Source organism: Desmodus rotundus, chromosome 4, assembly GCF_022682495.2.
Source record: "Desmodus rotundus isolate HL8 chromosome 4, HLdesRot8A.1, whole genome shotgun sequence".
In the NCBI taxonomy this organism is placed as follows: Eukaryota; Metazoa; Chordata; class Mammalia; order Chiroptera; family Phyllostomidae; genus Desmodus; species Desmodus rotundus.
The window spans coordinates 71,440,710-71,466,401 of record NC_071390.1 but is presented as its reverse complement, the minus strand read 5'-3'; the positions used below and the strand labels follow the sequence as shown (position 1 = coordinate 71,466,401).

Here is a 25,692-nt window from a genome sequence, read left to right as displayed (position 1 = left end):
GTCATCATCATCATCTTTCTCCTCCTCCTCATTTTTGCAGTTTTTCTGAGTGACTTAATAATAACAATCACAGTAATAGTGATCAATCCACACACACTCCCCAAGGTACCACCTGCTGCCCAGGGTACTTTAAAGGCCTGGGGATGCACAGCAGAGCACAACAGAAGGGCCCTTTCACCTCAGAGCTGTTACCTGCAAGGAGAGACATAGGCACTAAAAGAAGCTGTCACTTATCTCAAGTGTGTATATGTGTATGTGTGTATGTGTGTGTGTATGTGTGTGATTTCAGATGGAAGAGAGGCAGGTTGAGCAGGAGGTGGTGAGGTCAGTAAAACTCAGAGAAGTCAGGCTCAGGGTGTCCCTCTAGGGGTCTGGGGAGGGTGCTTCTGGGGGACTTCAAGGGGTGAGAACACTCAGGCCTCTTGGATCTCACGTGGCTTTCCCTCCCCCACCCAAGTGGCAGAGAACAGCATCCCAGGGCCAATGTTAGGGGTTTAGGGGAGGCTGTGACTCCTGAGTCAGGGCTCTGACTCACCTCAGAGGACCTTAGAAGACAGACCTTCTTCTGGCTGAGGCTCCAGAATATTTGGGAGACCCTGCAGACTGGGCCCTCCTCCCTCCTCCCTCCCCACCTGGTTTTCCCATGGCCCACTTTCCCTGAGCTCTGGAGCCAGACAAAGCCTTGGCTTCCAGAGAACTCTGGCCTCACAGCCATGTGTTTGTTGGATCCTCTGGTACCCCTCTCTGTCCCCAAGGCTAGAGGCTGCAAAGCCAATGGACCTCTGAGCTGTCCATCCTGAGAACCCTGGGCAAGGTAGGTTCTTGCCCTACCTTGGTTGGGCAAGAGGTGGCAGCAAGGTGCCACTGTTTCCTTAGCTCCTACACTGCTGGAACTGATACCCCTAAAAAGGGTGGCTGTGGAGTAGACGATGCCAATGGGACCTTGAGGGAGGCAGTCCAGGCAACACCTGGACCCTCAAGGAGAGCAGGTGGCCAGCCTCGAGCAAACACCTCTGTTTGCTTTTTGCCTTGTGGGTGGCTCCACAAAGTATAGCAGACAAGGTACCACAGAAAGGTCACCTGTGCACCTACATGTACAGGTGTGTGCTCACCTAGAGGGCCAGCCAATGCAGGCTCTCCATGACATCAGCAATGTCCATTGGGGCTCTTCAAACCTGCTCAGGGGAAGCACCTGTACCTCTCTAAGCTCAAGTCCTAGGGGCCCCAGTTTCCCCTCCCAGATTCAGGTACTGGCAGCCGCACCTCATTGCAATCTTAGGCCTTCACTCCTCTGTGACGTGGGTGCAGATGTCTGGGTTTTGTGTGGCCCCGGGCTCCAGAGAAGTGCCTAAGGGACAGTGTGGCCCTGGAAGAAGAGGCAGTGAGGCAAAGTTCCAAGCCCTGCCCAGAGCTCCAGCCCTGACCTGGGCTCTGATTGGAGAAAGGTATCTGCTGCTAAAACAGTCAGAAAGCCCCTGGCAAGGCAATGACCATCAAAAGTGGTTCTAGGCCACCCTTACACCACATGTACCTATGTGATTGCCAAAATATTCTAATGATTCTCACTCTTCCAGAAAGGGAAAAAGAAAAAAATTAATTTCCTAAAATGTAACTAATAGCTCAAAAATGGTAGGAAAGATATGTACTCTTTATGCCAGGATCCAACCGTGGGGGTGAATGTGGGGGCTAAGATGGGGGTACATAGTGATGATGGGCCTCTGAGCAGAGGGAGAGAGTCTATTGAGCTTCTTCCTCAAACTTTTCTAGCCAGTGAAACAGGCAGAGACAGTGAAAGGTGAAAGATACTTGAGGCAGCTGGTCCTGGGCACCGGCTCTCTTTGCCTGCTCTCTATCCTACCCTTCCAGCACTGGCTGTGGGGTCTGCTGCTTCCCCTTCTCTCCTTTCTGGAGAGGAAAAGGTTGGAGTCAGGAGTAGGGATCTTCCAGGCACCACTTAGCCACAGAGTGGGTGCAGTGCCTGTGTGTAGAAAACATTAACAGGCACTTAGCACCACCACTAAGAGGGGTTGAGCCTTTTCAGGTGGGCAGCCTGCAAGTGATCCTTGCTGGACCACAGACATGACTCCACAGAACCTTGAAATGCCTCAACCAAGGATCAGCTGGGATTTTCTTTGTTTCCCTAGCCTCCCACCTAGCTGTATCAACGAGGGCAGGTGATACTGCACATGGTAAGTGAAATCCCTACAAGTCTCACTGACTCAACAGTCTGTGTGTCTCCTGCTCATGACACCTTCGTCAGCCACTCCACACCCACACCCGGGGGTACATGGGGAGGGGCTCAGAGCTCTAGGCAGCCAGGCCTGGAGAGTCCCACAGCAAGCTGCCTATGTTCCATACCCTCCTGGGGGTCTCTTCTCTAGACATGTGCCACTACACACCAGCTTTTCCAGGTCAGCCTCTCCCAGTCAACACAGCAAGCACCTGTGTTGGGCCTAGCAGCTAGGGGAGGAGAGGGAGAGGGACAACATGGCAAATGATTACCATTTCCTTCTTTTTTTTTCTTGAGGTCAAGTTCACATAACATAAAATTCAAGATTTTAAAGTAAACAATTCAGTATCATTTGATAGTGTTGCATAAGCATCACCTGCAGTTGTTCCAAAACATTTTTATCACCCCGAAAGGAAACCCCATATCTATGGAGGGACTCTGCCCACAGAGCCCCTCCCCCTACCTGCCCACCACCATGGATGAGAATAAGTCTACCAAGACATGATCTGCTTGGGGAGGAAAGTGGCCAATCTTTCAGAGGAGAAGGGCTTTGAGTCTGTTCTTCAGTGGGCTTTTATTGGGTTTAATTTGCATAGGAATTCAGGGTGTATATGTAAAGCTCATCAATCATTGTCAGGCAGTAATGATCAAACAATAGATAACATTCAAAGAACTATGAGGGCTATTCTGACTCAAGGTCAGATAGCCAAAGGGCCATAAAACTTTGGGAAACAAACTCATTCTCTGCTTGGACCCTTATCATTTAAGTTGAGGGTGTTCTTAGCAAAGCAGGTTCCACAGAGTTTTATGCATTCTTTCTTAGGCCTGATTGCCTCGGGGGAACCGCCTTTTCCAGCACAGGGCCACACCCACCTCTGGCATTGTTTCAGGCTTAAAATCAGGTGGGGGATGCAGGTAGCCAAGAGATTAGGAGTCTTTTTACAGATAGAATGAAGACTCAGGCTATGACAAAGCTGAGGGGTAAGGGTCCATTGCCCCATTTCTATAGTCCCTTAAGTCCTCCCCTGATGTCCCCTTCATGACTGTGCCTGTCTTAGGTTGCCCCTCCATTTAAGAATCTTACCTGTCATTGGCTAACCAGTCATCCACCTGGGGTCAAGCAGGGTGAAGTAAAGGGGACAAAGGCTGTGCCCTGCTGGGAGCATAAGCTTTGTCTCTTTAGTGGCTTATGGTCCCAAGGTCTTTTTACTCAGCCTTAGCCATGCGGGGTTACAGTTTCTGAAACCAGGCAGGGCAGTTCCTAACACGTAACCATTAAACAGTGCTGCCTATTTTCCCCAGCCCCAGCCTCTGGTAACCACCACTCTGTGTTCTGTCTCTGTGGGTATGTCCATTCTGGATATTTCACACCCACATTGTAGCATGTATCAGTACCGCATTACTTTTGAAGGGTAAGTAGTTTTCCATTGCATGTATAATTACATTTATTTATCCATGACATTTGGGTTGCATCTACCTTTTGGCCATCGTGAGTAATGTTGCTATGAACATTCATCTGTTTGAATCCCTGTTTTCATTTCTGTTAGGTATATGCCTAAGAGTGAAATTGCTGATTCATATGGTAATCCTGTTACTGTTTTGAGGAACTACAAACTCTTTTCCACAATAGTCAAACCATTTTACATTCCCACTAATAGTGTGTGAGCATTCCCATTTCACATCCTCACCAACACTTTCTGTTTATTTGTTGTTGTTTTTTCTTAATGATAACCATCCTAGTGGGTACAAAATGGCATCTCATTGTGGTTTTGATTTGCATTTTCCTAATGCGTAGTCAGGTTTAGCATCTTTTCATGTGCTTCTTGGCCATTTATATCTTCTTTGGAGAAATATCTATTCAGGTCCTTTGTCAATGTTTTAATTGAATGATTTGTCTTTTTATTTTGGGGGTTTACTTTGCTGTATCAAATCTGCAAGTGTTTCTGAGAGGCACTTTCATCCAGTGGCATTTGTGCTAGTGTCTGAGCCCCAGGCCTCTTTGGGGGAAGACAGGAGTTCATCTGATGTGTTGTATGAGGGTTGAGTCACCATGACAACACTGGAACCCTGAGGACATTCTCAGAAAACATGGACTCTAAAGCCACATTGAGCGCAAACTTCCCAGAAGCAATGGTGTGTGAGAGATGCCGATGCCTAGAGACTACCCTGTGAAGGACATGGGAAGGGAGGGATGCTGGGAACCAGTGACCCACCAGCTTATCTGACAAGGCAGAGCTCAGCAGCTGGGGAATCCAGGGCTTCCTTGTCTTGCTAACCCTCAGTCCAGATTCTAAAAACAACCAGGCAGGTGGGGTGGATTACTGTAATTTCCACTGTGTGACATCATGCTTCCCATCTGTTGAAGCAATTTTGGGGGACAGTGGTGCTTACTGAAGCAGAGCTGCCACCTTACACAACTGCCACAGCCCAGCACAGAGGCAGGAAGGCCTTGACTGTGAGGAGTAGCAGGAAGTCTTTACAGGCCAGGACAGATCTGATTCCAGGTCAGGGGAGGGAGAGAGGAGGAGAACTGGCTTCTGTCAGCAGGTGCTCTTTGCTTGGGCCCTCCCAGCAGTGCTTCCAGTGAGGAGTTCACAGCTGGGAACAGACCCAGAAAGGCCAAGGGCCAATCAGGTCACACAGCCGGGGGTGAAGGACCATAGGCCAGCTCTTCCCTTTTCTTCCTGCTTCCTCCTGTCACGCTGAAATCTCTCCTTCAGATTTAGGCTCATGTCTTCCTGACTTATCATTATGGCCTAGGAGGACATGTGTGGTTCTAATCTTATTCCAGCCCCATGTCCCTCACCCCACAGTGGCCACCTAAGCCAAAGCCCACCCCAAGTTCCATCATGTCTCTTGGCCCCTGGTCAGGAAGTTCATTCCATGACTGCTCATGCACAGATGTCACACAGACTCATAGGGGAATCCGAATTTGATCTGAAAGGAGTCTCAGCAGTAGGTACAACCCTCTCATTTTATAGATGGAGAAATTGAGGCCCAGAAGGAGGTGTGAACTGTCACATGCAGGAGAGATATCAGTTGAGGACTTGGTTGCCATGACCCATTCTCCACACAGCCACCCCAGCCCTGAAGTTGGATTCCTTTTTTTACTCTTAAAATTGAGGCATTCATTCAAGGTCTGGTGCCCCCAAGGGACTTGATGACAGCAACAAAATGCCAGTGGTGTGGGCCCCACCACTGGTCTGCTGGGTGTACATTGGGGCCTTCAGTATTCACTGGCTTGTCTGGCTCTACGTCCACGTTCTACCAGCACCTACCTCTCTCAGAGGCTTCCCCAGCTCTCTTAATTCCACCATCCCAGCAAAGCAGACCCTAAGGCTTTCTTTGGGGTCCCCTGTGCTCATGCTCACAGCAGGAGTAGAGAAAGGAGAGGACAGCATTGTGACATCTCAAGCCTGCCCTCCCCCCAGAAGAAGGGAGTGTGTGCTGGGGGCAGGAGGGCAGGTCGGCTTGGCAGAAGTCCCCTAGTCCCCAAGAAGATAGGGCTCCCTTTGAGGGGAGTGACTCACAAGTATGACAAGGAGGCATGTCCAGACTGCAGTGGTCCCAATGAGGCCCAGCTCTGACAAACAAAGTGCTGAGGACTCATGGAGACATCTTTGTCCCAGTTACCATGTATAGGTGTACCATGGTGTGGGCACTGCTCTCCCAGGGGCTGGCCTGACTGTCCCCCCCCCCACCAGAAGTTATAATAATGAGTCACCATCAACATGCAGAATCGGACTTTGCTGGATCCACCTTCTCAATCATTTGGTAGTACTAGGACCTGATAGTGCCATAGGGAAGGACCCCTCAAGACTCACTTCTGTGCCCAACAGGGGTGGTTTTGTCACATCTCTAGCATCTTTGGGCCCCTGGCAGATGCCCCTGTGCATACAACAACCATTATTGTGTTTTTCCCTGTCAGGCAGGAACAGCCTGAGCAAACCCCTGCCCCATTATCCTTTCCTAGGTCTTCACCTTATTTGACAGAAATGTTAAAGAGCAAATTTATGTGAAGAAACATTTAGAGGCACCTGCTTTTTAGAAGAAGGTGAAGGAGGCTGTGGATGTTTATTTATGGTAATATTTTCCACCTGATCTGCAAGCAGGTGGGTGGGTGGCCTGGGTCCCCAGGTCACAGTGCACATGTGTGCATGGCTGACCCTGAACAGGAGCCCTGTGGCTTTGCACACTTCTCTGTGGTGGCCCTGGGCTTAAGACCCAGCTCACTGTCTGAGTGGCCTTGTGCAAGGTACTTAGCCTCTCTCTTTACTTTGATTTCCCCTTCCATCAGAAAAGGATCATAATTGCTCCTACCTCTGGCAGTTGTGTTGATTAAGTTAGGACAGTGCATGTGAAGCACTTTGAATGGGGCCTCTCACAAAGAATGCTCTGTAGAAGTCTCACTAATTAATGTTGAACACCAGTGAGAAGGGTGCAGGGGGCAAGGGGACAAAAAATGGGCAGGCCATGGCTGGTATACCCAATGTTTGCTGGGGCTGCCGGATACGAGAGCCCTGGAGCCAAAGGGGCCTGATGACCTGCACAAGGTCATGAGCAGGCCCCTTGAGTGGCCATTCGTTTTCCAGAAAGGCCTTACCCTGAGTAATAAATGAATTGTAACCTAATTGACAGTTGCCTTTGCATAGAAGCCGGAAGGCACTACCATTGAGGCTGGTGATTAACTTGGAAGCTGGGAAATTACATTTGGGCAGGAGTGCCCACCACCTTAGTCCACTGCAGCTGCTCTGGTCAGCGGTCGGGAGAGTGTAGGTAGTAGCCGCAGGTATATGCTGGGTGCAGTCTGGGTCCCTGGTCCCTGGAAGCAGAAGGCCAGGGCCTGTAGGCAGAGGATAAGTCTGGGCTGCTAGGTCCCATGCTGACTGGCTGCAGATCTCAGTCCCCCAAAACTCAGCCAAGCCCAGCCCCTTCCCCACCTTGGGCAGAGGGCTCCATGGATGACATGGGGGGGTTTTGGGAGAACAAGACCTTGTTTTCAGTTCCACCATGAGTGTGAGAGGTAAACTCTGGATTTTTTTTACAGCATGGAATGGGGAGAGTGAAGTCCCTAACCTATATGGATAGCTCAAGCAAGGTGTGCAAAGAGGGACTTTTCACACACATAGAGGAGTCCCTGTGTGTACAGGTACTGTAGGGTTTTTAAAGCAAGGGCTGGCCCTGGGCCTCTCCTCCTCTACCAGATGCTCTTCCAGATGGCCAGCCACCTTGCCCAGCCAGGGCCCAGGAGGACAGGTGTCAGGGGACATACCTCTGTTCCCCTGCCTTCTCCCACCATGGACCACCCCATGGGGGTTCAAGCTAGAGGGATGATAGTGGGAAGGGCCTTGAGAGCTGTGCCCTGGACCAGACAGGTGGGTAGAAGACCTGGGCTTTGTGCTAGTAGTGGAGTGTAGAAAGCTCCATTGCTCATTCTGGAAAGCCCAGGTACTCAATGTGTGCCAGGATGGATTTTTCTCTTTTCCATGTGCTGGGCCCAATGAGTTTGCTCTTGCTGTGTGTCCAGCCCAGGAAGGCCACTCAGCCTTGTGGTCACAGTGGCACAGTGTCTTGCAGCCATTCAAGGTCAGGCAGGTTCATACAGGATTTGGGCATATGGAATAAAATTCGTGGAGCCATCAGAATGTCTGACATGCATTTATTCTGGGATGGGGATCCACGCATGCTGCAAGCCATGTATCACACCATGGGAAGTCCTGAATCCCTTATATACTAAGTGCACACAAAGCTGGCAGGGTGTCAAGATATTATATAACAAAGTGTGATTCTGTACATGCGGGCCGCCCATTCTCAAGGTTATGGGAATACTGCTTATCTTAGTTGCCCAGACATCTGGGTGAGGGAGCCTGACTGACTCCATTTTCCCTACAATCCACCCCTTCATGGTTCCTCACCATACAATCTACATGAGGGTGTCCTCCACTAGGGTCCCTTGGCAGGAAGGGCAGAGCGCTTTACCCAAATGCTGCAACAGCAGCACAAACTGAAACAGCATGCAACCAGGACACAAGTGCTGCCACTGAAGACAGCAAGGACCTACTGCTACTCAGTGGTTAGGGATGCCCACCATTCCTGCAAGGGATCACCTGTCAGGCATTTGATAGCATGGGTCTCAGAAGCTAATGCCAGTAGAGCTTGGCTAACATTATGGTAGACATCTGGAATGTATACATAGCACTCAGCTCCTAGGGCACATACCCCACCTTGTGATGCAGTTAGCATATCTAAGGCCATACGATTTTGTAAGGCTACTTTTCTTAATTGATAGACTTCCTCATTTAAGAACCTTAAAGAATCATGTGTTGCATTAAACTCATGGGCAGTGTGCAAAGCCAAAGCTGTTATCTCAGTCTCTGACTATTGAAGCAGCTTAAGGAGAAAAAATAGCTAATGGGTAATACCAACAGGGAGTATGCTTTACCCTGTGTCATGCCTTAAATGCTTCCCAGTTGGTTGGCTGGATTGCAAGAGTTTTCTGAACTTGAGCACACAGATAAGGCCATCTCCAGGTACAATGGCCAGTCCAATTTCCTGGCAGGTAAGGCCACCCATGTGAGCCACACACCCAGAGTGTCCCAGTGGGAACTGCAGCCCACATACCATTCTGTGCCTCTCAGTAATGATTCAGAGTATGAGTCTGACATAAAACTATTGGAGTCCAGCCCACTTAGGCTTGTCCTTTGAGGTTCTCAATACAAAGGGGAGCTGGTCCTCAGCCTCAGCCATGGGCCACTCCGAGCCAAACCATACAGAGTAGCTGCCTAACAGCCAGGGCTGGTCATACCATTGCTTTGCCCCAGCATAGATGTCAGTCCAGGTTGCATTCCATAAAGGATGTGCACCGTCCCACTGGTTCTGTAACCAAGTCCAATTTGAGACAGAAGCTGGAGAAATGTACCATGGGAAGCTGGCAGACATGCTCAAGGGGATTTCAGTGTATACCCAGCATGCTGATTGGTCAGCTACTGAGGCATAGGTATGCACCCAGTCCATGAAGGTGTTACTTTGCACTGTAGGGGCAGAAAGACAAAGCAGTTATCAGAACTAACAATGGCAGATCACAATACTCAGGCAATATACAAGCAAGTTTCTAGTCAGCCGATAAGACCGATAAGACTGGCCGAGGCATCAGAGGCGTCTTTTCTAGGCATGAATATCATACCTTGTGCACCTCAACTAGGGGTTCAGCATCTATTTGCAACAACAGTGGAGAACTCATAATGGGCCCTAACGATATCACCAAGTTGCCATGCAGAAGTATTTTGTGGTCTGCTGGCCCTGGGTATGTTGCCTTTAAAATTAGGGGCCATATCCCAATCACCCAGGGCACTATTTGCAAGTTTCTCTTCCCTCTTTGTCCTGAAGGGGCAACAAAAGCCACCTAATGCATGGGGGTGGGGGGGCTTTTATTTCCCAAGACCATGTCCAAGTGGCTGTTTGCCCTCGTTCCAAGCCCTCAGGTGCAGGCAATAGAATATTTCCTTGTTTTCCCATGCCTGCTTTCAGCAAAGCATCCTTAGTCTGTACTTGTAGCTGAGTTGGAGCAGCAGTCTGGTGGAGCAGCATTTCCCCAGAGATGCACCACCTGACTCCTCTCATTTAGAGTCCAGAGGACAGTTCATAAGTGTTTCATCCAGCCTCCCAGCATAGGGGGGGCAGCTGTGGCTCACAGGCCTTGCTTTAAGAGACCATTATACCGTTCAATCATCTCAGCAGCTTGGGGGTGATAGGCCACATGGAACTTCCAGTCGATCTGCAGGTCTCAGACTCATTGTTGCACTGAGGCTCCAGTAAAGTGCATCCCCTGATTACTTTCAATGATCAAGTGTTGCCCATAAGCAGTGCTCCAACATAGCGATTACCACTTTCTGATCTGAGTGGTGTACAGGGTATGCTGCTAAAAGTCCAGTAGTTGGGTCCACACATGTGATTGCATACTTATACTGCTCTGAACTAGGTAGCGGCCTGATTACATCTATCTGCTACGGGGTCAGCAGTACCCCCGGCCCTGTCCCTGTACCACCTGCCCAGTAGTTCCCACAGGCCTCTGGGGATGCTCTCACAAGCAGACAACACAGGTTTCCCAAGCTTCCTATACCCTGCTAAGGTGACAGGTAATCCCCAAGCTTTTATAGTAGACCACATGGTCTTCCGTCCAGCATGTAAGAGGTAATGGCGTAGCCACTGGGCGATTTCTGTTCCTGACAGCCCAGCAAGCACCTTTTCCAGCCATTGCACCTTGGCTAGCATGTTAGCCACATCATTGCCAGAGGAAAAAAGGGATGCATGCCCAGTCATATGATATACAGTGATTTGCTTTTGGTGGCCTAATTCCCATAGGCCTTGCCATAGACCTGCCCTGATAGTGGCCTGTGGATAACCATCCATTTATTTGCATGCCATGTAGAGATCCACAGTGTTAGCCCCCAAAACACTGCCCAACTATCTGTGCAAATAGTCAGGGGCAGTGCTTCATTGGCAGCCATGAGCCACATGGCTCGCAGTTCAGCCCACTGGCTACTCCAACCTGCTCCAGTATCAAACCAGATTGTGTCTGTTTCTGGTTGAATTGCCACAGCAGTCCACACAGCAGGCTGGCCCCTGTTGGACCCATCAGAATACCATGCATCTGAGGGAATAGGTGCCCACCCTTCGTGGAAGGGGCTAGCTACCATTCCTTCCATAGGGGCAGAAGTAGTAGATTTTTCATCTACATGGGTAACAAGGCCCAACACTTCCTGCAGCTCAGTCCATAGGGAGCTAGTCAACAGAGTACTTCTTGTTACAGATAATCCCCCCACTTAGCCATCGTGGACATCTGAGCCATCCCACTACAAGGCTTGGCCATATAGTCTTGGATCCACCCGGCATTGGGGTAAGTGGTCCTTACTGTCACGGGGGCAGTCCCTGTTAGAGCCTCCATGGCCAACAGGGCAGCATACACTGCAGCCAGTTGCTTTACAATCAGGAAGTACCGTACCTCTGCTCCCTTCCATTGCTGGGACCAGAAACCCAAGGGTTGACATAGCCGTTCCAATCACTGACACAGTTCAATGATCCCATCCACAACCTTCTTGTGTCACATGCACATCTAGCTCATAGGGTCTAGCAGGTTGCAGAACATGCAAGTCCTGAGTGTGTTTAACGATGCGCTTCACTCCTTGGAATGCTTGTTCTGAGATTGGGGTCCAGTCCCAGCTCTCTCCCGTTTTTACCAAAGCATACAAGGGGTGAACAACTTGAGCAAGGTGGAACATGAACACTCTCCATTACCCTAGCAGGCCCAAAAATGTCTGGAGCTGTTTCACGATGGTAGGGGTAGGATATACCTGAATTTTATCTATCACCTATTCAGGGACAACTTTTGTCTTACCCAACCAGACAACCCCCAAGAATTCGACAGATAACACAGGCCCTTGCAGCTTGGATTCGTTGATTGCCCAACCACATGACTTCAGGTGTGACAGCATTTATGGCACTGCTTTCTCTAACTCTGTAAGAGAATCACTGGTTAGAAAAATGTCATCAATATAATGGAACAGACACACTCCTGCAGGCCATGGCCACTTGGCCAGGTCCTACGCCACAAGTCCATGACAGATAGTTGGGCTGTGCAAGTACCCTCGAGGGAGCACTGTAAATGTCCACTGTTGGCCCTCCCATGTAAAGGCAAACTGATCTTGACTCTCTGGAGCAATATCAATAGAGAAAAAGGGAGGGATTTGCTAGATCAGCCACAATGTGGTAAATTCCCAGCTCATTAGTTAATCATTCCACCACGTCTACCACAGAAGGGAACATTGCATATATTGGAGGAATGACCTTATTGAGCTCCCAGTAATCTACCATCATTCTCCATTGTGCCATTTGACTTCCTCACTGGCCCCATGGGGGAGTTAAAGGGACTCTGAGTGGCCCTATTTATCCCCACCTTTTCCAACTTTCCTGTAGTAGCTGTGATCTCCTCATGGCCTCCGGGCAGTCGGTATTGCTCTATCACCATCACCCACCTTGGGGACAGCAACTGAATGGGGGGATGTTCAGCATGTCCCCAAAGAATGGCTTTTACCAGTAGCACCCTTAAGCAAAACTCTCCCTCACAGTGGTTTGTAGCCACGATCCATGGAGCACATCAATACCCAGGATATACTTAGGAGTAGGGAATACATAAACAGTATAAACACGGGGGGGGGGGGGCAGTCGCCCAATACCCAGAAAGAGCAGCAAAGCCTTCACCTTTACACTAAGTCCCTCATAACCATCAATAGAGGCGTCAGGCCCCAGGAACTAGTCAGGGTTTCCATATAGGAGAGTACATTCAGCACCTGTGTGCACTAGAGCCGGGACCTGCTGGACATTTGTAGGGGACCAATGAATAGCCAATTCTACATATGGCCTCTGGTCCCTATCCATACCCTGTAGACAGGTTCCTTGGCCTTCCCATTTTCAAAGTCCAAAAGATATCTCCACCCTCTTCTCAGGAGGTTGGCACTGCCAGGTGGCCTTCCAGCCAGACTGGATGGGCCTCTCAAGTTATGTCCCTGGGCTTTCTCCTCATCGCCTTCTTCTTCTGGAGCCACAGGAAAGGGTCAGCTCACAACTGTTTCCAAAGTTCTAATAAGTACACATTTGGTATGCTATCAATCTTAGTTTGATCGACTCCAGCCCCTAAAAGGTCTGACCACATCTGCATCCTAGTCACCCACATGGGAGCACTAGGGAAAGCTCAGGACACCATCCGCACTCCTTTCTGCTGCTGGCGTGTTTCTGCCTCCCCAAGAGTTACCACCATCGTGGTGACGTCATTAATGCGATGGAGTAGACACAGGGCCAGGATTTCTCTGAGGGATCCAAAAGAGGCAGAAGGGGTGTGTTGCAACACTGGATCCTGTATCCCTGCTGTAAAGCATTCACCATCAGGGCCCTGAGTATTGGGATTGAACATAGCCTGGCGCATGCCCAACTCCCTCAGAATTTGCACTAAGTACACAAAGGACTAGCACTTGCTCACAGTGTCTGGCATGTCTCCTGCATCTTCCCAGACTGTATGAATCGCTGCCATGATCCACTCCAACAGAGAATGTGATCCCTGCCCCCTTCCATGCTGCCGGCTATTCTGCAGTCATTGGTGCAGAGAGGGGTGAGTAGTGGTAAAAGCTAACTTTTCCATCTCATTGTCAGTGCACATGATGCTATCCACCTCTAAATCCCAAAGGCATAAGAGCCATGCTGCTGAGGCCTCCCTGGGTCGCTGGTGAAACTGATTTGCGAGGTCGACCTGTTCGGCCTGTATATAGGGGCTATAGGTTGTGTGCTCAAATTCTGGGCAGGACCGGCAGAGTAGCCCCCAGATGCCATGGGCTGCTGCAACTTTATCTTCTATAGCACTACTGGGCAGGCCTGCAGGGAACTTGGTTCCTCCTCCCCCTTCTCTGACTTGTCTACTACGACTGGGGAGGGAGATTGCCCTTATCCCACCATTAGGAGGTCTTCCTTCAGTGTGTAGATCCTTGCCTCCAAGGCTTCCTCTCTTCCCTGGAGTTCACATAACGTCACTGCATCATGAAGTGCAGTCTCCATCTCAGCTTGCAAAGCTGAAAGAAACACCCAGCCCATGGCCCTGTGGCTGCCCAGGCACTCAGCTTCTCCAGGGTCTCCCCTACCACTCACAGGGCCTTCTCTACCATGTTGGGTGTGCCACTAACATCAGGCCAATTCTGGAGGGGAGCCTACACTGCCAGGAGACTCACCACCAAATACCACATACCAATGACTGGCCGCCCTTCCAGAGTTCAAGGGAGCTGATGGCTCCACCATGTTCATATTGTACTGCAATGAATCCTGCTGATGGTGCCAATTGTCTTGCAGCTGTTCAAGGCTGGGCAGGTTCACATGGGATTCGGGTAGACAGAAGAAAATTTATAGGGATGTTGGGCTGTCTGACATGCCTTTATTCTGGAGTAGGGTGAACCATGCATGCCACAAGCCACGTGTCATGTTGTGGGAGGTCCCGACTCCCTTATATATACTAAGTGCACACAAAGCTGGCAGAGTGTCAAGATATTATATAACAAAGTGTGATTCTGTGCATGTGGGCCGCCCATTCTCAAGGTTATGGGAATACTGCTTATCTTAGTTACCCAGACATCCGGGTGAGAAAGCCTGACTGACTCCATTTTCCTTACACACAGGCTGTCCACTGAGGGCTGCTGGCAACGTTTTGGGAAGAAGAAATTTAGGACTGGGACTCAGACTGCACTAGTAGTGACAAGTATGCTCACTGGCATGAGGGAAGTAGCTGGTCCTGGCATTTATTGAGCGCCCATTGTATGCACTAAGCAGTCTATCTGTTGGGCATATATACTCACAGAGGCCAGAGATTTTTAAATTATTTTATCAATGGTTTTGCAAACAGGCTTAAATTCAGAGTTGCAGGATTGGGACAAGCTATCAGATTTCCCCAAATGAGGCATTGGCTGTTGAGTGAGTACAGCTGAGCTAAGCCAGAGAGCCATGAACAGAGACAGCTGGCTCTCAGACTGAAGTGCCTGGGGGACCATCAAGTTGTTAGGGCCTTCCCCAAGCCTTCCCTTCACACCTGCTCTGTGCCAGGCATCAGGCAAGGTTCTGGGGATACAACAGTAAGCCAGAAAGGCCTAGTACTGACTCCATAGGTCTTTACAGCCTCGTTTTTCTCCCACAACTTATTTGGGTCTAACCTGGCAAAGCTGCTTTCATTTGGAAGCCTTAGGATGGCTGGCAAAGTGATGATGGTGGTGGTGGTGATGAAGTAGTGATGGGGTGAAGGTGATAAAGGAGTGGTGATGATTGTGGGGAGGTTGGTGATGGTGGTGATTATGGGAATTTGGGTATTAGGAAATAGTGTTGATGATGGTAGAGGTGGTAGAGCTTCACACTGGGAAGCACTGAACATTTTGTTAGCACCACCTACTCAGGTCCACAACAGGGATGGCCTGTGGGGCCCTGCTCTGTGCTCACAGGCAGGGCTGCTGAGGAAGCAGCCCTTCTATCCACTGTTTGCCCCTGAGCAGAGGCCTGCCTCGCTGCTCCCATCCCGTCCATGGAGCCTGGCCAGGTCCACAGTCTCTCTGATCTCAGCTTCTTCCCTCGAAATTGGAATAATGAAAATAGTCCCTGGGAGGTTGTGATGGTGCAATGAGGTAGAACAGGCACCATGCTGAGGCCAGCACCTGGTACTGGGAAGCATCAGTTATTGCTTCTATTAGCATGAGGTAAGTGCCCTGAGAGTTAAGGGAGTAGTGGCCAGCATTGTCAGGGTCATGGGGGAAAGGGCTGAGCTGAACATGGGCTCATCCAGGAGAGAGGGTAGGGAGGACTGGGCATGTGTGAACTATAGGCAAAGCTGGGCAGAATGAGCTCAAGGCCCAGAGCCAGGGTCTGACAGCAAGAGTGGCAGGCAGTGGCTGCAGGCTCTAGGCCGGGCACAGGAGGCCTGACAAAGTGGTTGGAAAGACACCTGGGTAAAGGTGTGTGTGATAGATGTCCAGGGAAAGTGGGAGGCTGGGAGGCCACTGAACCCCCAGGTTCAGGGAAGGAAGGAAGAAGATAGAGTTTAGTGAGAAGTCAGGAAGGGTGCAGTGAGTGGTTACATGGGGCTCCTGGGAGTGGCACCTTGGCACACATTGGAAGGAGACATGGCCAACAGGCAGAGGGAAGTACTCTGCAACAAACTTGACTGGCCTGGGTCTGGATTCTGTCTTCTCTGTGGGGACCAAGTGACTCTAGAACCATGGCCACATCATGACCACTGTGAGTTCAGACCCTGTTACCTCCATGGGGCCCTTTTCCCATAAAAAAAAGTGAAGTTATGTTTTATGACTATGTTGGTTTGAAGACAAATATAATCCATGCCCCCTTTATTATTATATGTTCTTATTATATTTCCTTTTTCTTCTGATTTTAAAATAAAACTAAAACTTTTGTGTGGGCTTCAGGCACTGTGCCCACTGTGCGTGCTTGGCAGTTGGCGTGGGGGAGCACACAGCAGTGGCTGCAGTGCTGGTGCCTGTCTAGAATGGAGGTCCCCGGGATCCTAGCACTGGGGGTTAGCCCATTTGGCCAGGCCTGTGTGTACCCTCACCCATGGGATGGTGAGCTTCTCAGCCATTCAGGCCTCTCCTGTGGCTGGGCGCTGTGGTCTTGTGAGTGATGGTAGCCATGGCAGGAAGCACAGAAGAAACCAGCAGTGCTGAGTAATTACCTCACCTATGGCAGGCAGGCAAGGGAGCATTGGTGGGATGCCAGATGGGATGCAAGAACTTACTGTTCTGATTGGCCCTCATTCTGGCTAAAGATAGAGCAGTGGGCACATCTTTAAAACTGAGATCCCCATATATGACACCAAAAGCTCAGACAACAAAAGAAAAACTAGATAAATTGTACTACATCAAAATTTAAAACTTCTATTCATCAAAGGTCACAATCAACAAAGGGAAAAGGCAACCTAGGGAATGGGAGAAAATATTTGCAATCATATATCTGATAAGGGTTAATATTCAAAATATAAAAAGAACTCCTACAACTCAATCACAACAACAAAAACACAATGAAAAAATGTGCAAAGAGCTAGAATGGATATTTCTTCAAAGAAGGCATACAAATAGCCAATAAACACATGTAAAGATGCTCAACATCACTAATAATTAGGGAAATGCCACAAATCAAAACCACAATGAGATATTTCCTCATACATCAGGATGAATACTATTAAAAACACAGAAGATCACTAGTGTTAGCAAGTATGTGGAGGAATTGGAACACTGCACTATTACCTGCTGGGCATGTAAAAGTTGTGGCCACTATGGAAAACAATATGAAAGCTCCTCAAAAATTAAAGATAGAATTACCATATAATCCAGCAATTCCATTGCTGGGTATATATTCAAAACAATTGAAATCTAGGCCTTAGAAAAATATTTGTACTCCAATATTCATAACAGTGTTATTTACAATAGCCAAGAGGTAGAAGCAACCCAAGTATCCACTAATGGATGAATGGATAAACAAAATGTTGGTATATACGTGCAATGAAATATTATTCAAACTTATAAAGGAAGGAAATTATGACACATGCTACAACATGGATGAAACTTGAGGACATTATGGTAACTGAAATTAAGCCAGTGACAAAAAGGAAAATATTGGATGATTCCATTTATATGAGGCACCTAGAGTCATCAGATTCAGAGGCAGAAAATCGAATGGTGGTTACCAGGGGCTGGAGGGAGTGAGTAACGGGGAATTGTTATTTAATAGGTACATAGCTTCAGCTTTACAAGATGGAAAGAGTTCTGGGGATGAATGGTAGTGATGGTTGCAGGTCAATGTGGATATATTTAATGCCCCTGAACTGTTCACTTAATCATAAAGACAGTAAATTTGATGTTATATTTTACCACAATTAATATAAAAAGCTGTGATTCCTTTTAAACACCAATCCCCCAAATTTGTTGTTTGCCATAGATGTTCCCCTGATCTGTGCTTTTTTCTTAAAGGCAAAATTACATTACAATCCCTTGAAAAAGCAGTCTCCCACTGGGACAATGCCTAATGATTGCAAGGTGTATGAAGCACACTCCAGGTGACCCTGCCTATAAACATGTGTGCTCATGTGAGCACACATGTTCTGGTACTGTTCCTCAGTCACCAGTAAGTCATTTCCTGAGCTGGGGTCAGTGATTTTATTCTCAGCCTGATGGCTGTTTGCTGGCCTCACCAGGAAGGTGGAGTACTAGAGGGCACTGCATGCCCACATGAGATCTGTGAGCAGAAGGGGCATCTATCCACAGGGTTCTGTGTGCCTCATCCTGCTACTAGCCAGCCACCCAACAGACCAAGCTAGAGTATCTTAGCAGTGTCTGATCTCACCCACATACCTGGTACCATCCATCTCCACCCCAAATTCTGACCATTTCTTATCAGTGTGCAGCCATTTCCCACCCTGTTCATGAAACCACTTATTCACAATTTGTTCGTCAATGACTCATTCATTGGTTCACTCATATGTGAGTTTGCCACTGTGGCCAGAAGGTGGGGCACCTGAGAGAGTAGAAAGGAATGAGTTGGTGTGGGGCAGATTGAACCTCTCCCTGTTGAAAAGCTGTGTTTTATTCTGCTAGCAGTGGACAGTTAATGCTGCACTGCAGACAAAGGGTGACATGATTCAACTAAACCTGATGCTCTTTGGCAAGTGGCAAGTGGACTGTGGCATTAAGAGTGGGCTCAGGGAGACTGGTTGAGCATTGTCATATTGTCCAGGTGAGGGGGGTGAGGGAAAATGGTGGCTTGCCTAAGGTGTGATACAAGGCAGTCCATGAGCTTGTCTAAAGGATAGAAAAGGGAAGGGCTCAGGGTAGTCTGAGGTTTTTGGGCTAAACAGGGCAAGGAAGAGGGACCTTGGCTGGGGTGGGAAGAGTGGGAGGAGACAGACTAGGACATGGCAGTGGAACAGGTTGATGGAGATATGCACCTGGCACTTGGGATTGAGTTGTCAGAGCTGGTGGACTGGTGAACACTGCAGTGTCAGCAAAGGCAATAATTAGAGCTGTAGTGTAACCAAACAACCAGTGGGGTCCTACCACTCACTGCCAACAGGCAAAAACTCTGGAGTCAGAGTTCATTGGAAATGGAAAGTAATCTTTTATTCAAAGGCTATGCAGTTTGAAATAATGGCAGGTTTCTGCCTCAAAGCCCATTTCCTCTAAGACACCCAAAGAAAATCACCCTGCCACCCTCTGCTGGCTCAATTGAAGGCTGCAACAGGAATCTCTTCCCCCACCCAAAAGTACCATCCTTTAAGAAATGCAGGTGGCTTAGCTGGTTTCCAGTTGCTGTCTGGCTTCATGTATCTTTCCGAGTCTTTGTATCTGGGTGTCCTACTCATAGCATGCTGCCCTCTTACTCTGGTGCCTGCCCTCTGGTGCATCTGTGCCTGGCTGGGCAGGACCCACACAGTGCATCTCCAGTCTCCAGTGCCACCATTCCTTCCTGTGTGGAAGTGGGGCATGGGGTTTGTCACCTAGCCACACAACTTCCAGGGACCACCAGCCTGGGCTTCCTTCCCTTCTGCCCTACCAGCCCAGAGCCTGCTGTGCTCCTGGCCAGGCAGGCCTGTGCAGTGCTAGGGGAGAGGTGCCAGGAACATTCCAAGACCACCAGTTCCAAAGCCTACTGGCTCAGGAACTCAAGCCCCTGGCTTTCAGGAAAGAGAGGAGAACACAGATAGCAGCGGTTCTATGCTCTCCACTTACATAGTCTGGTCCCAAAATCCTCTGTGTGGCAGAAGCACATAGGAAAGTATTTCCCTCCATCATGCTGCAGTGTTGGGTTGCCAAGGCACCTGCTCATGTGCGTCCCCAGAGCTTCCCAACCTTCCCCTATCTCCAGGGTTGGGGCAACAGAGTGCAGCCTCTTGTGCTGCCCCTGGGATCCCCGCTGCCTTCTGCCCAGAAATCCAGCCAGTCTCCCCGCCTCCCATTACAGTAGGACTGGCTCCCCTTTTCTAGAGGAGAATTTGGAGAAAGAACAGGAGCTCCCATCACCCAGAGGAGGAGCCCCACATGGGAGGTGAGCAAGCTGGCTAATTGTGGTAAAACAGGAGAACACCAGACAAGAGGTCCTAAAAGCAACTGAAGAGAAGTGAGAACACCAACGAGTGACAATTACAATGAGCATGGAATTCTCAGCAGCCACGGAAACAAAGACATTGGAATCATGCCTTTGCAGGACTAAGAGAATAACTGTCCTACAGAATGCTCTGCCCAGCTAAAGTGCCTTCCAAGAATAAGATGAAATTATTAATTTTTTAAAATTTTTTCAATTACAGTTGTCATACAATATTGTAGGAGTTTCAGGTAGACAGTCCCCTCACCCCCATTCTCTTGCTCACTTAGTACAGACACTAAGCCCTGCCAAGCCCTAACTGTTGGCTCACCTTAGACATTTATATACCTTAAGAAGTGACCACCCCTATAACTCTAGAGTAGGTAAAAGTATTTTTTTAAAGGCAGGAGACAGGCAAGACCCAGGTCCATGTTTGCCATGAGTGGATGGAGTGGATGATGGGGATGTGAGGACAGCAGTTTGCTTAGTACTCAGGCTGGCCATGGGTTCATGGTATTTGTTGTAGTGTTTACTTCCAGGGTGAATATCATGCAAAATTTATTCCTTCTATGTATCAAATATTCAACTAGAATAAAAAGAAAATGTGAATGGGATATAGGAGGAGGGGCCCTGAGTGAGAGGTTGATGGTGCCAAGTATTGGTGTCTGGGCCCTGAGTGAAGGCTGGAGGTACTCTCACACACACACATACAGGGACAGATGGCCTGCAGGGGGAAGGGCCACCCTGGAGAGGAGCCCATGATATCTGCATGCCCAGTGAAGGTATTACCAAACTCAAGGGGTTCACCACTTGGCATGTTGAGACATGGTTCTTAGGTTGTTTTACTTACTTGCATCCAGTAAAAGAGATTGGATGCACACCCAAGCCCTGTCTCCCTAATGGGAGACAGGGGTCTCCCATTAGGCCATTTGCCATTAGCCATTTCTTTTTTATTTTAATTTAATTTTTTAAATTTTTATTCAGTTACAATTGTCTGCATTTTCTCCTCATCCCTCATTTCTTATATACACTGTTTAATTACATATTGAATTCTTCTTTGAAATTAGCTACACTTATCAGGTTGGGTTCCTGTCAGGCTCATCCTGTTTACAGCTGTATCTGCAAAATACTGTGTTACATTTTAATATTTAGCAAGAGTAGCATTTAATAAGAACCTACTAGACCTTAAGACTCTTGCCCTATCTAACAAAGATGACGGCATTAGAAAATAGTCTGTTAAAGAGACTCTGCTGGGACTTAATAAAACTGTCACCTGTACCATCTGGCACTCAGCAAGGGTGGGAATGGGCTGCCTGGTGAGTGGATCTACAGGAAGGGCCTGCACTACACATATATGCATGTGCTGTTGCTGACCACACACACTTCTTGGATCATACTATTTCACAATTTCTTTTTCTAATGAGCCCCCGATCTGGCTTTTGTGTTACCATTTTTAGTTGTCTGGGACTCTGTGGATTTCCATGGCAGGGTGAACAATGCTCAGAACAGCCTGGAGGGCAGGCTCAGAGGTGGGATGAGAGACCAAAGGCATCTGGCCAGGAGGTGCCTGCATGATCAGATGGTAGAACACCCACCACAGAAGGAAGTGAAGAGGTTGAAGGAACCTCAGGTGGCTGTGTGACCCCTAATGGCCTAGGCTGGCCAGGACCATGGAGAGCTGATGAAGGTGAGACATAATCAGGTCTGGAAGGGCTCAGTGTGTCTGCACTAAGTGAGCAAGAGAATGGAGGTGGAGGAAGTGTGCAACAATGTGAATGTGTGTGTTGTGTGAGAAAGACTATTGCAACCATGTCTGTGTGTGTGTGTGTGTGTGTGTGTGTGAGAGAGAGAGAGAGAGAGAGTGAGTGAGAGTGACAGATAGAGTTTTGGGGGAGAGAGAGAGAGTTGTGTATCAGCTTGGGTCCAGTCAGGAAACAGCACCTACACTGCAATTGAAATTGGAGTTCACATAAGCATTATTAAACAATGATGAGAGAACACAATGAGGCATGTGAGAGTGTTTTGAAACCAGACAGTGGGGGTCTTACTGCACGCATGTGCAGTCCTCGGTGCTTCCCAACCCCTTCCCCATTTTTGGGGGGGAGTGTCCTCCTGTTACAATTCCCCCCTTTAACACTCTTCACACTTGTAAACTAACAAGGGCAAGTGGACAAAGTCCCATTCTGTAAATAATTCCTGCTAGCCAAGGGGTGTAGTCCTACCTATCCCCTGGTCCAGAGTTTCCTAACAAAAGGGAATCTGGAGTGTAGGGAAGCCTTCATGCAAGGGAAAAGGATCTTGCAAAGTCCAGGTCAGTTTATTGTCCCTGGAAAGTGTCATGTTTGATGTCCAAAGAATGGCATTACTGGACAGATTAGTAACCTTGTATTCTGGAGGTGAAAAATTTGGCAAGAGGGTTAGAAGGCACAATCAGAAACCACAACTAAATGACAAAGATAAGGACCAGTTCCACAACATCCCAAATTAAGAAAGGGTGGCTTCCTTGGAGGAAAGTGTGCAAGGGATGTCACACCTGTCCAAAGACTGATTGCCAATGCTTTTTAACTTAAATCAGGCAGAAGGGAACACTCTGAGATTCCTCCCTTTAACACTCCTGGGCCCTTGCTGTCTAAACCATTAAGGCAGAAAGGAAATGAATTTTAAAGCAAATAGACTGCCCCATACTTCGCCAACTTAACCATTTAGTCCAGCTAAACTGTTGAGTCTCAGGATACAGATGGGCTTCCTCCAAGGGCCTATACTGTGTAAACAATCACCTAGGTAATGCGATTATAGGCATGCACCCCGTGAAAACAGAAGGAAGAACACAGGTTAATTCACACAACAATCACAAACCAGTCTCTGAGTCTGCAAGAGGATGTCCAGTTGTAAGGCCTTTGCTGGAATAATATCAAGCAGTGAAAATTTGATGAATCTTTGATGAATGTCTATAAATTGGACATCTCTGGTGATGTCATCAAGTGTTGAGGTAATCAAGTTTAATTCTTTTTTTTCTCTTTATACCCCACCCTCCACCAGTTTAATCTTAAGGGAAAATAAACTTTGAGGACATTCAACTGTAGTAGAGTCCAATATTCACAACTAAGCATTGTGATTTTCCTTAAAAACTGATTCTTCTCCCTAAGATCACCCACATCATCAACAAAAGACTGTCAGTTTTAATTTTTTCCTCATTTTTTGCACAAAGACAACAACAGCAGCAATTGATCACACATAGACTATTCAAATCTGCCTTGCAGGAACTTGCATAAGGAACCTTTAAATTGACCCTTAGTGCACCCTTTACAGCACAGAAGTCAAGCCCCATACCTGCCATCCAGTTTTGCCTGCAGTACCTGTATTCCTCAAGTCCTTGAGGTTCTCACTGTGTGGAAAATAAGGTTCCTCCTTGCCATATTTTCAGGAGAGCAACCTTTGTTTCTTCCCTAGAAAGACTGGCATGAACCATATGACCAAACAAGGTACCAGGCCATTTCTCCAGTGAGCTTTTGTTAGCTTCGAAAGTCAGTCTCAGTTCCTCAAAGCTTTCTGGTGACAGCCAGAGTCCAGGCATGTCCCCTTCAGGCATGATATTCCTGTCAAAGTCTTAGTTATTAAAACCATCACTGGAAACTGGTCTTACTGGTTTTATGCAAAGAAACTATATGCCATCACTCACTCATGAATGCCAAATTCTGGAGGGATCAGGTAGGAACGAAAGTACAAAGCAAAGAGGAAAATCCTTGTCCTTAAAATAGCCACCAAAATTGCAGCTCCATGTCTTATCTTTCATTACTTTACTTCCCAACTTAGTGTGAAGTTTTAACCTTTAGAAACTTCAATTTCTTTTCAAAACAGAAACAAAACAATTCAAAGCAAAGACAGAGCTTCAGAAAAAAAGGGCACCTGTGACTAGCCTTAGAATCTTGTCTCACACCAACTGGTCACACAGATGACCTCTCTTAGGTTCAAATGGCACAAAGCCCCAATGGCAGAAACATTCTCTCACCTTACCAGTGCATGTACTGGTTTCCTGGCAGAGACACAACCTCTCACCCCAGCTGGACTCTATCCGGCACCAATGTCACAAAGCCCCAATTTAAGAGGCATTCTTTCACCCCGTGTGGACTCTAACTGGCACTCAACAACCCTTCTAGGTCCCAATGGCAGAGACATGACTTCTCACCTCAGCAAAACTCTCACCAGCACCAATGGCACAAAGCCCCAGTGGTAGAGACAGAGGATTCCCATTATACACAAATGAGCAAAGATCAAACCAAATCTGCACAAGATCAGAAACCAAACAAAGAACAAAGCAAACAAAGAATAATCACACCCAAGAGCTGAGGTTTTCTTTCTTTCAGGTTTAAAACTTTCACATTCTTCTACACCTTCCACAAACTTCTTCAGCTTTCTATACAATTTACAACTTTCTACACACCCTCTGCAACTTTAATAGACCTTTTTACTCACACAGGAATAACCAAAAGTCACAGGAAGGGCCTGCACTACACATATATGCATGTGCTGTTGCTTTCAATCCTTATGCTTGTTAACAATGGAAAGGACCATACTCTAACTCTGCATCTAACAGCCAAAAGTCCTCAAATCTGCAAACATATAAGTAAAGTAAAAGGAACATTGTCACTTTTTATTAGGGCTTGTTGTCTTCTTCCAAAAAAGAAATTTCAAATCTCCTTCTGGAGTACAGGTCTAGCTGTCCTTTTCAGCATCAACCATAGCAGCAAGTTTCCAGTCCTCCCCCATTTTATGTGTGTGTGTTGGATCCAAGGCTTGCTTCCTGTGAGCTTTAGGGAAGAGTGTATTGTCAGTAGGATATCATAGGGACCAGTCCTTTGCTCAGCTAGCTGCTGTTCAGAGTCTTGAATTTTTCAGGTCTTTAGTAAGACTTGGTCCCTTGGCTGGAATGGGTTTAAGGGCTCATCACATGGGTAGGCAAACCTGCAATTGCAAACATGTACAGAATTGTTAGTGATTGCCCTAAGTGTTTCACATATTGCTTAATTTTTGACTCATGCTCGAAATCTGCAGGGTCGGCGTGGGGGAGGTGGTCCCAAAACTGAGATTTGTAAGAGACTACTATAAACTACTTCAAAAGGGCTTAACTTAAGCCCACTTCTGGGTGCTACCCTAATCCAGAGCAAAACAATAGGAAGTGCTTGGGCCCATTTCAAATGTGTTTCCTGGCATACTTTTGTGGGGGTCTTCTTTATCGTGTGGTTCATATTCTCAGTCTTTCCTATAGATCAGGGGTGTCAAACTCATTTTCACTGGGGGCCACATCAGCCTCACAGTTGCCTTCAAATGTGCAAATATAATTTTAGGACTGTATAAATTTGACTACTCCTTAACAGTTAAGCAAGAGCTCAGTGCTGCTACTGAGAAGAAATATGGTGCTGGGCTGGATAAAACAAGGTGGAGGGCTGGATTCAGCCCACAGGCCTTGTGTTTGCCACGTCTTCTCTAGATTGAGGTCTCCAAGATGCATGTAATTTCCATTGTATTTGCAGTGCCTGTCCAACCTTCTGGGAGATCTCCAAAGTGAACAGTGGTCTATTGCCACTCTAAATGTGTGAGGAAGCCCAAACCTAGGAATTATTTCTTTAAGTTTCACTATCTAAGTTGCCTTCTCAGTACTATAGGGGTATGCCTCTACCCAATCAGAAAAAGTGTCCACAAAAACTATTAAAAATTTGAAATTCCCTCTGGTTTTAGGCATTTGTGTGAAGTCTAATTACCAATCCTCCAATGAGCATAACCCTTCATATTGTACTCCC

General features: G+C 47.8%; 1 protein-coding gene across 4 annotated transcripts in view; it reads left to right on the top strand.

Annotated features, from left to right (window-relative positions):
• Positions 1-25,692, top strand: part of RET (ret proto-oncogene) — a 78,033-nt gene that overhangs the window by 4,360 nt on the left and 47,981 nt on the right. For 3 of the 4 annotated variants that reach the window (XM_045196114.2, XM_045196112.2, XM_053922784.1), the window contains exon 2: positions 2,145-2,189. The exons of the other annotated variant lie outside the window; for it this stretch is intronic. In XM_045196114.2, coding sequence (XP_045052049.1) covers positions 2,145-2,189 — 45 coding nt within the window. The remainder of the gene's footprint in view (positions 1-2,144; positions 2,190-25,692) is intronic. 4 annotated transcript variants of the gene reach the window in all.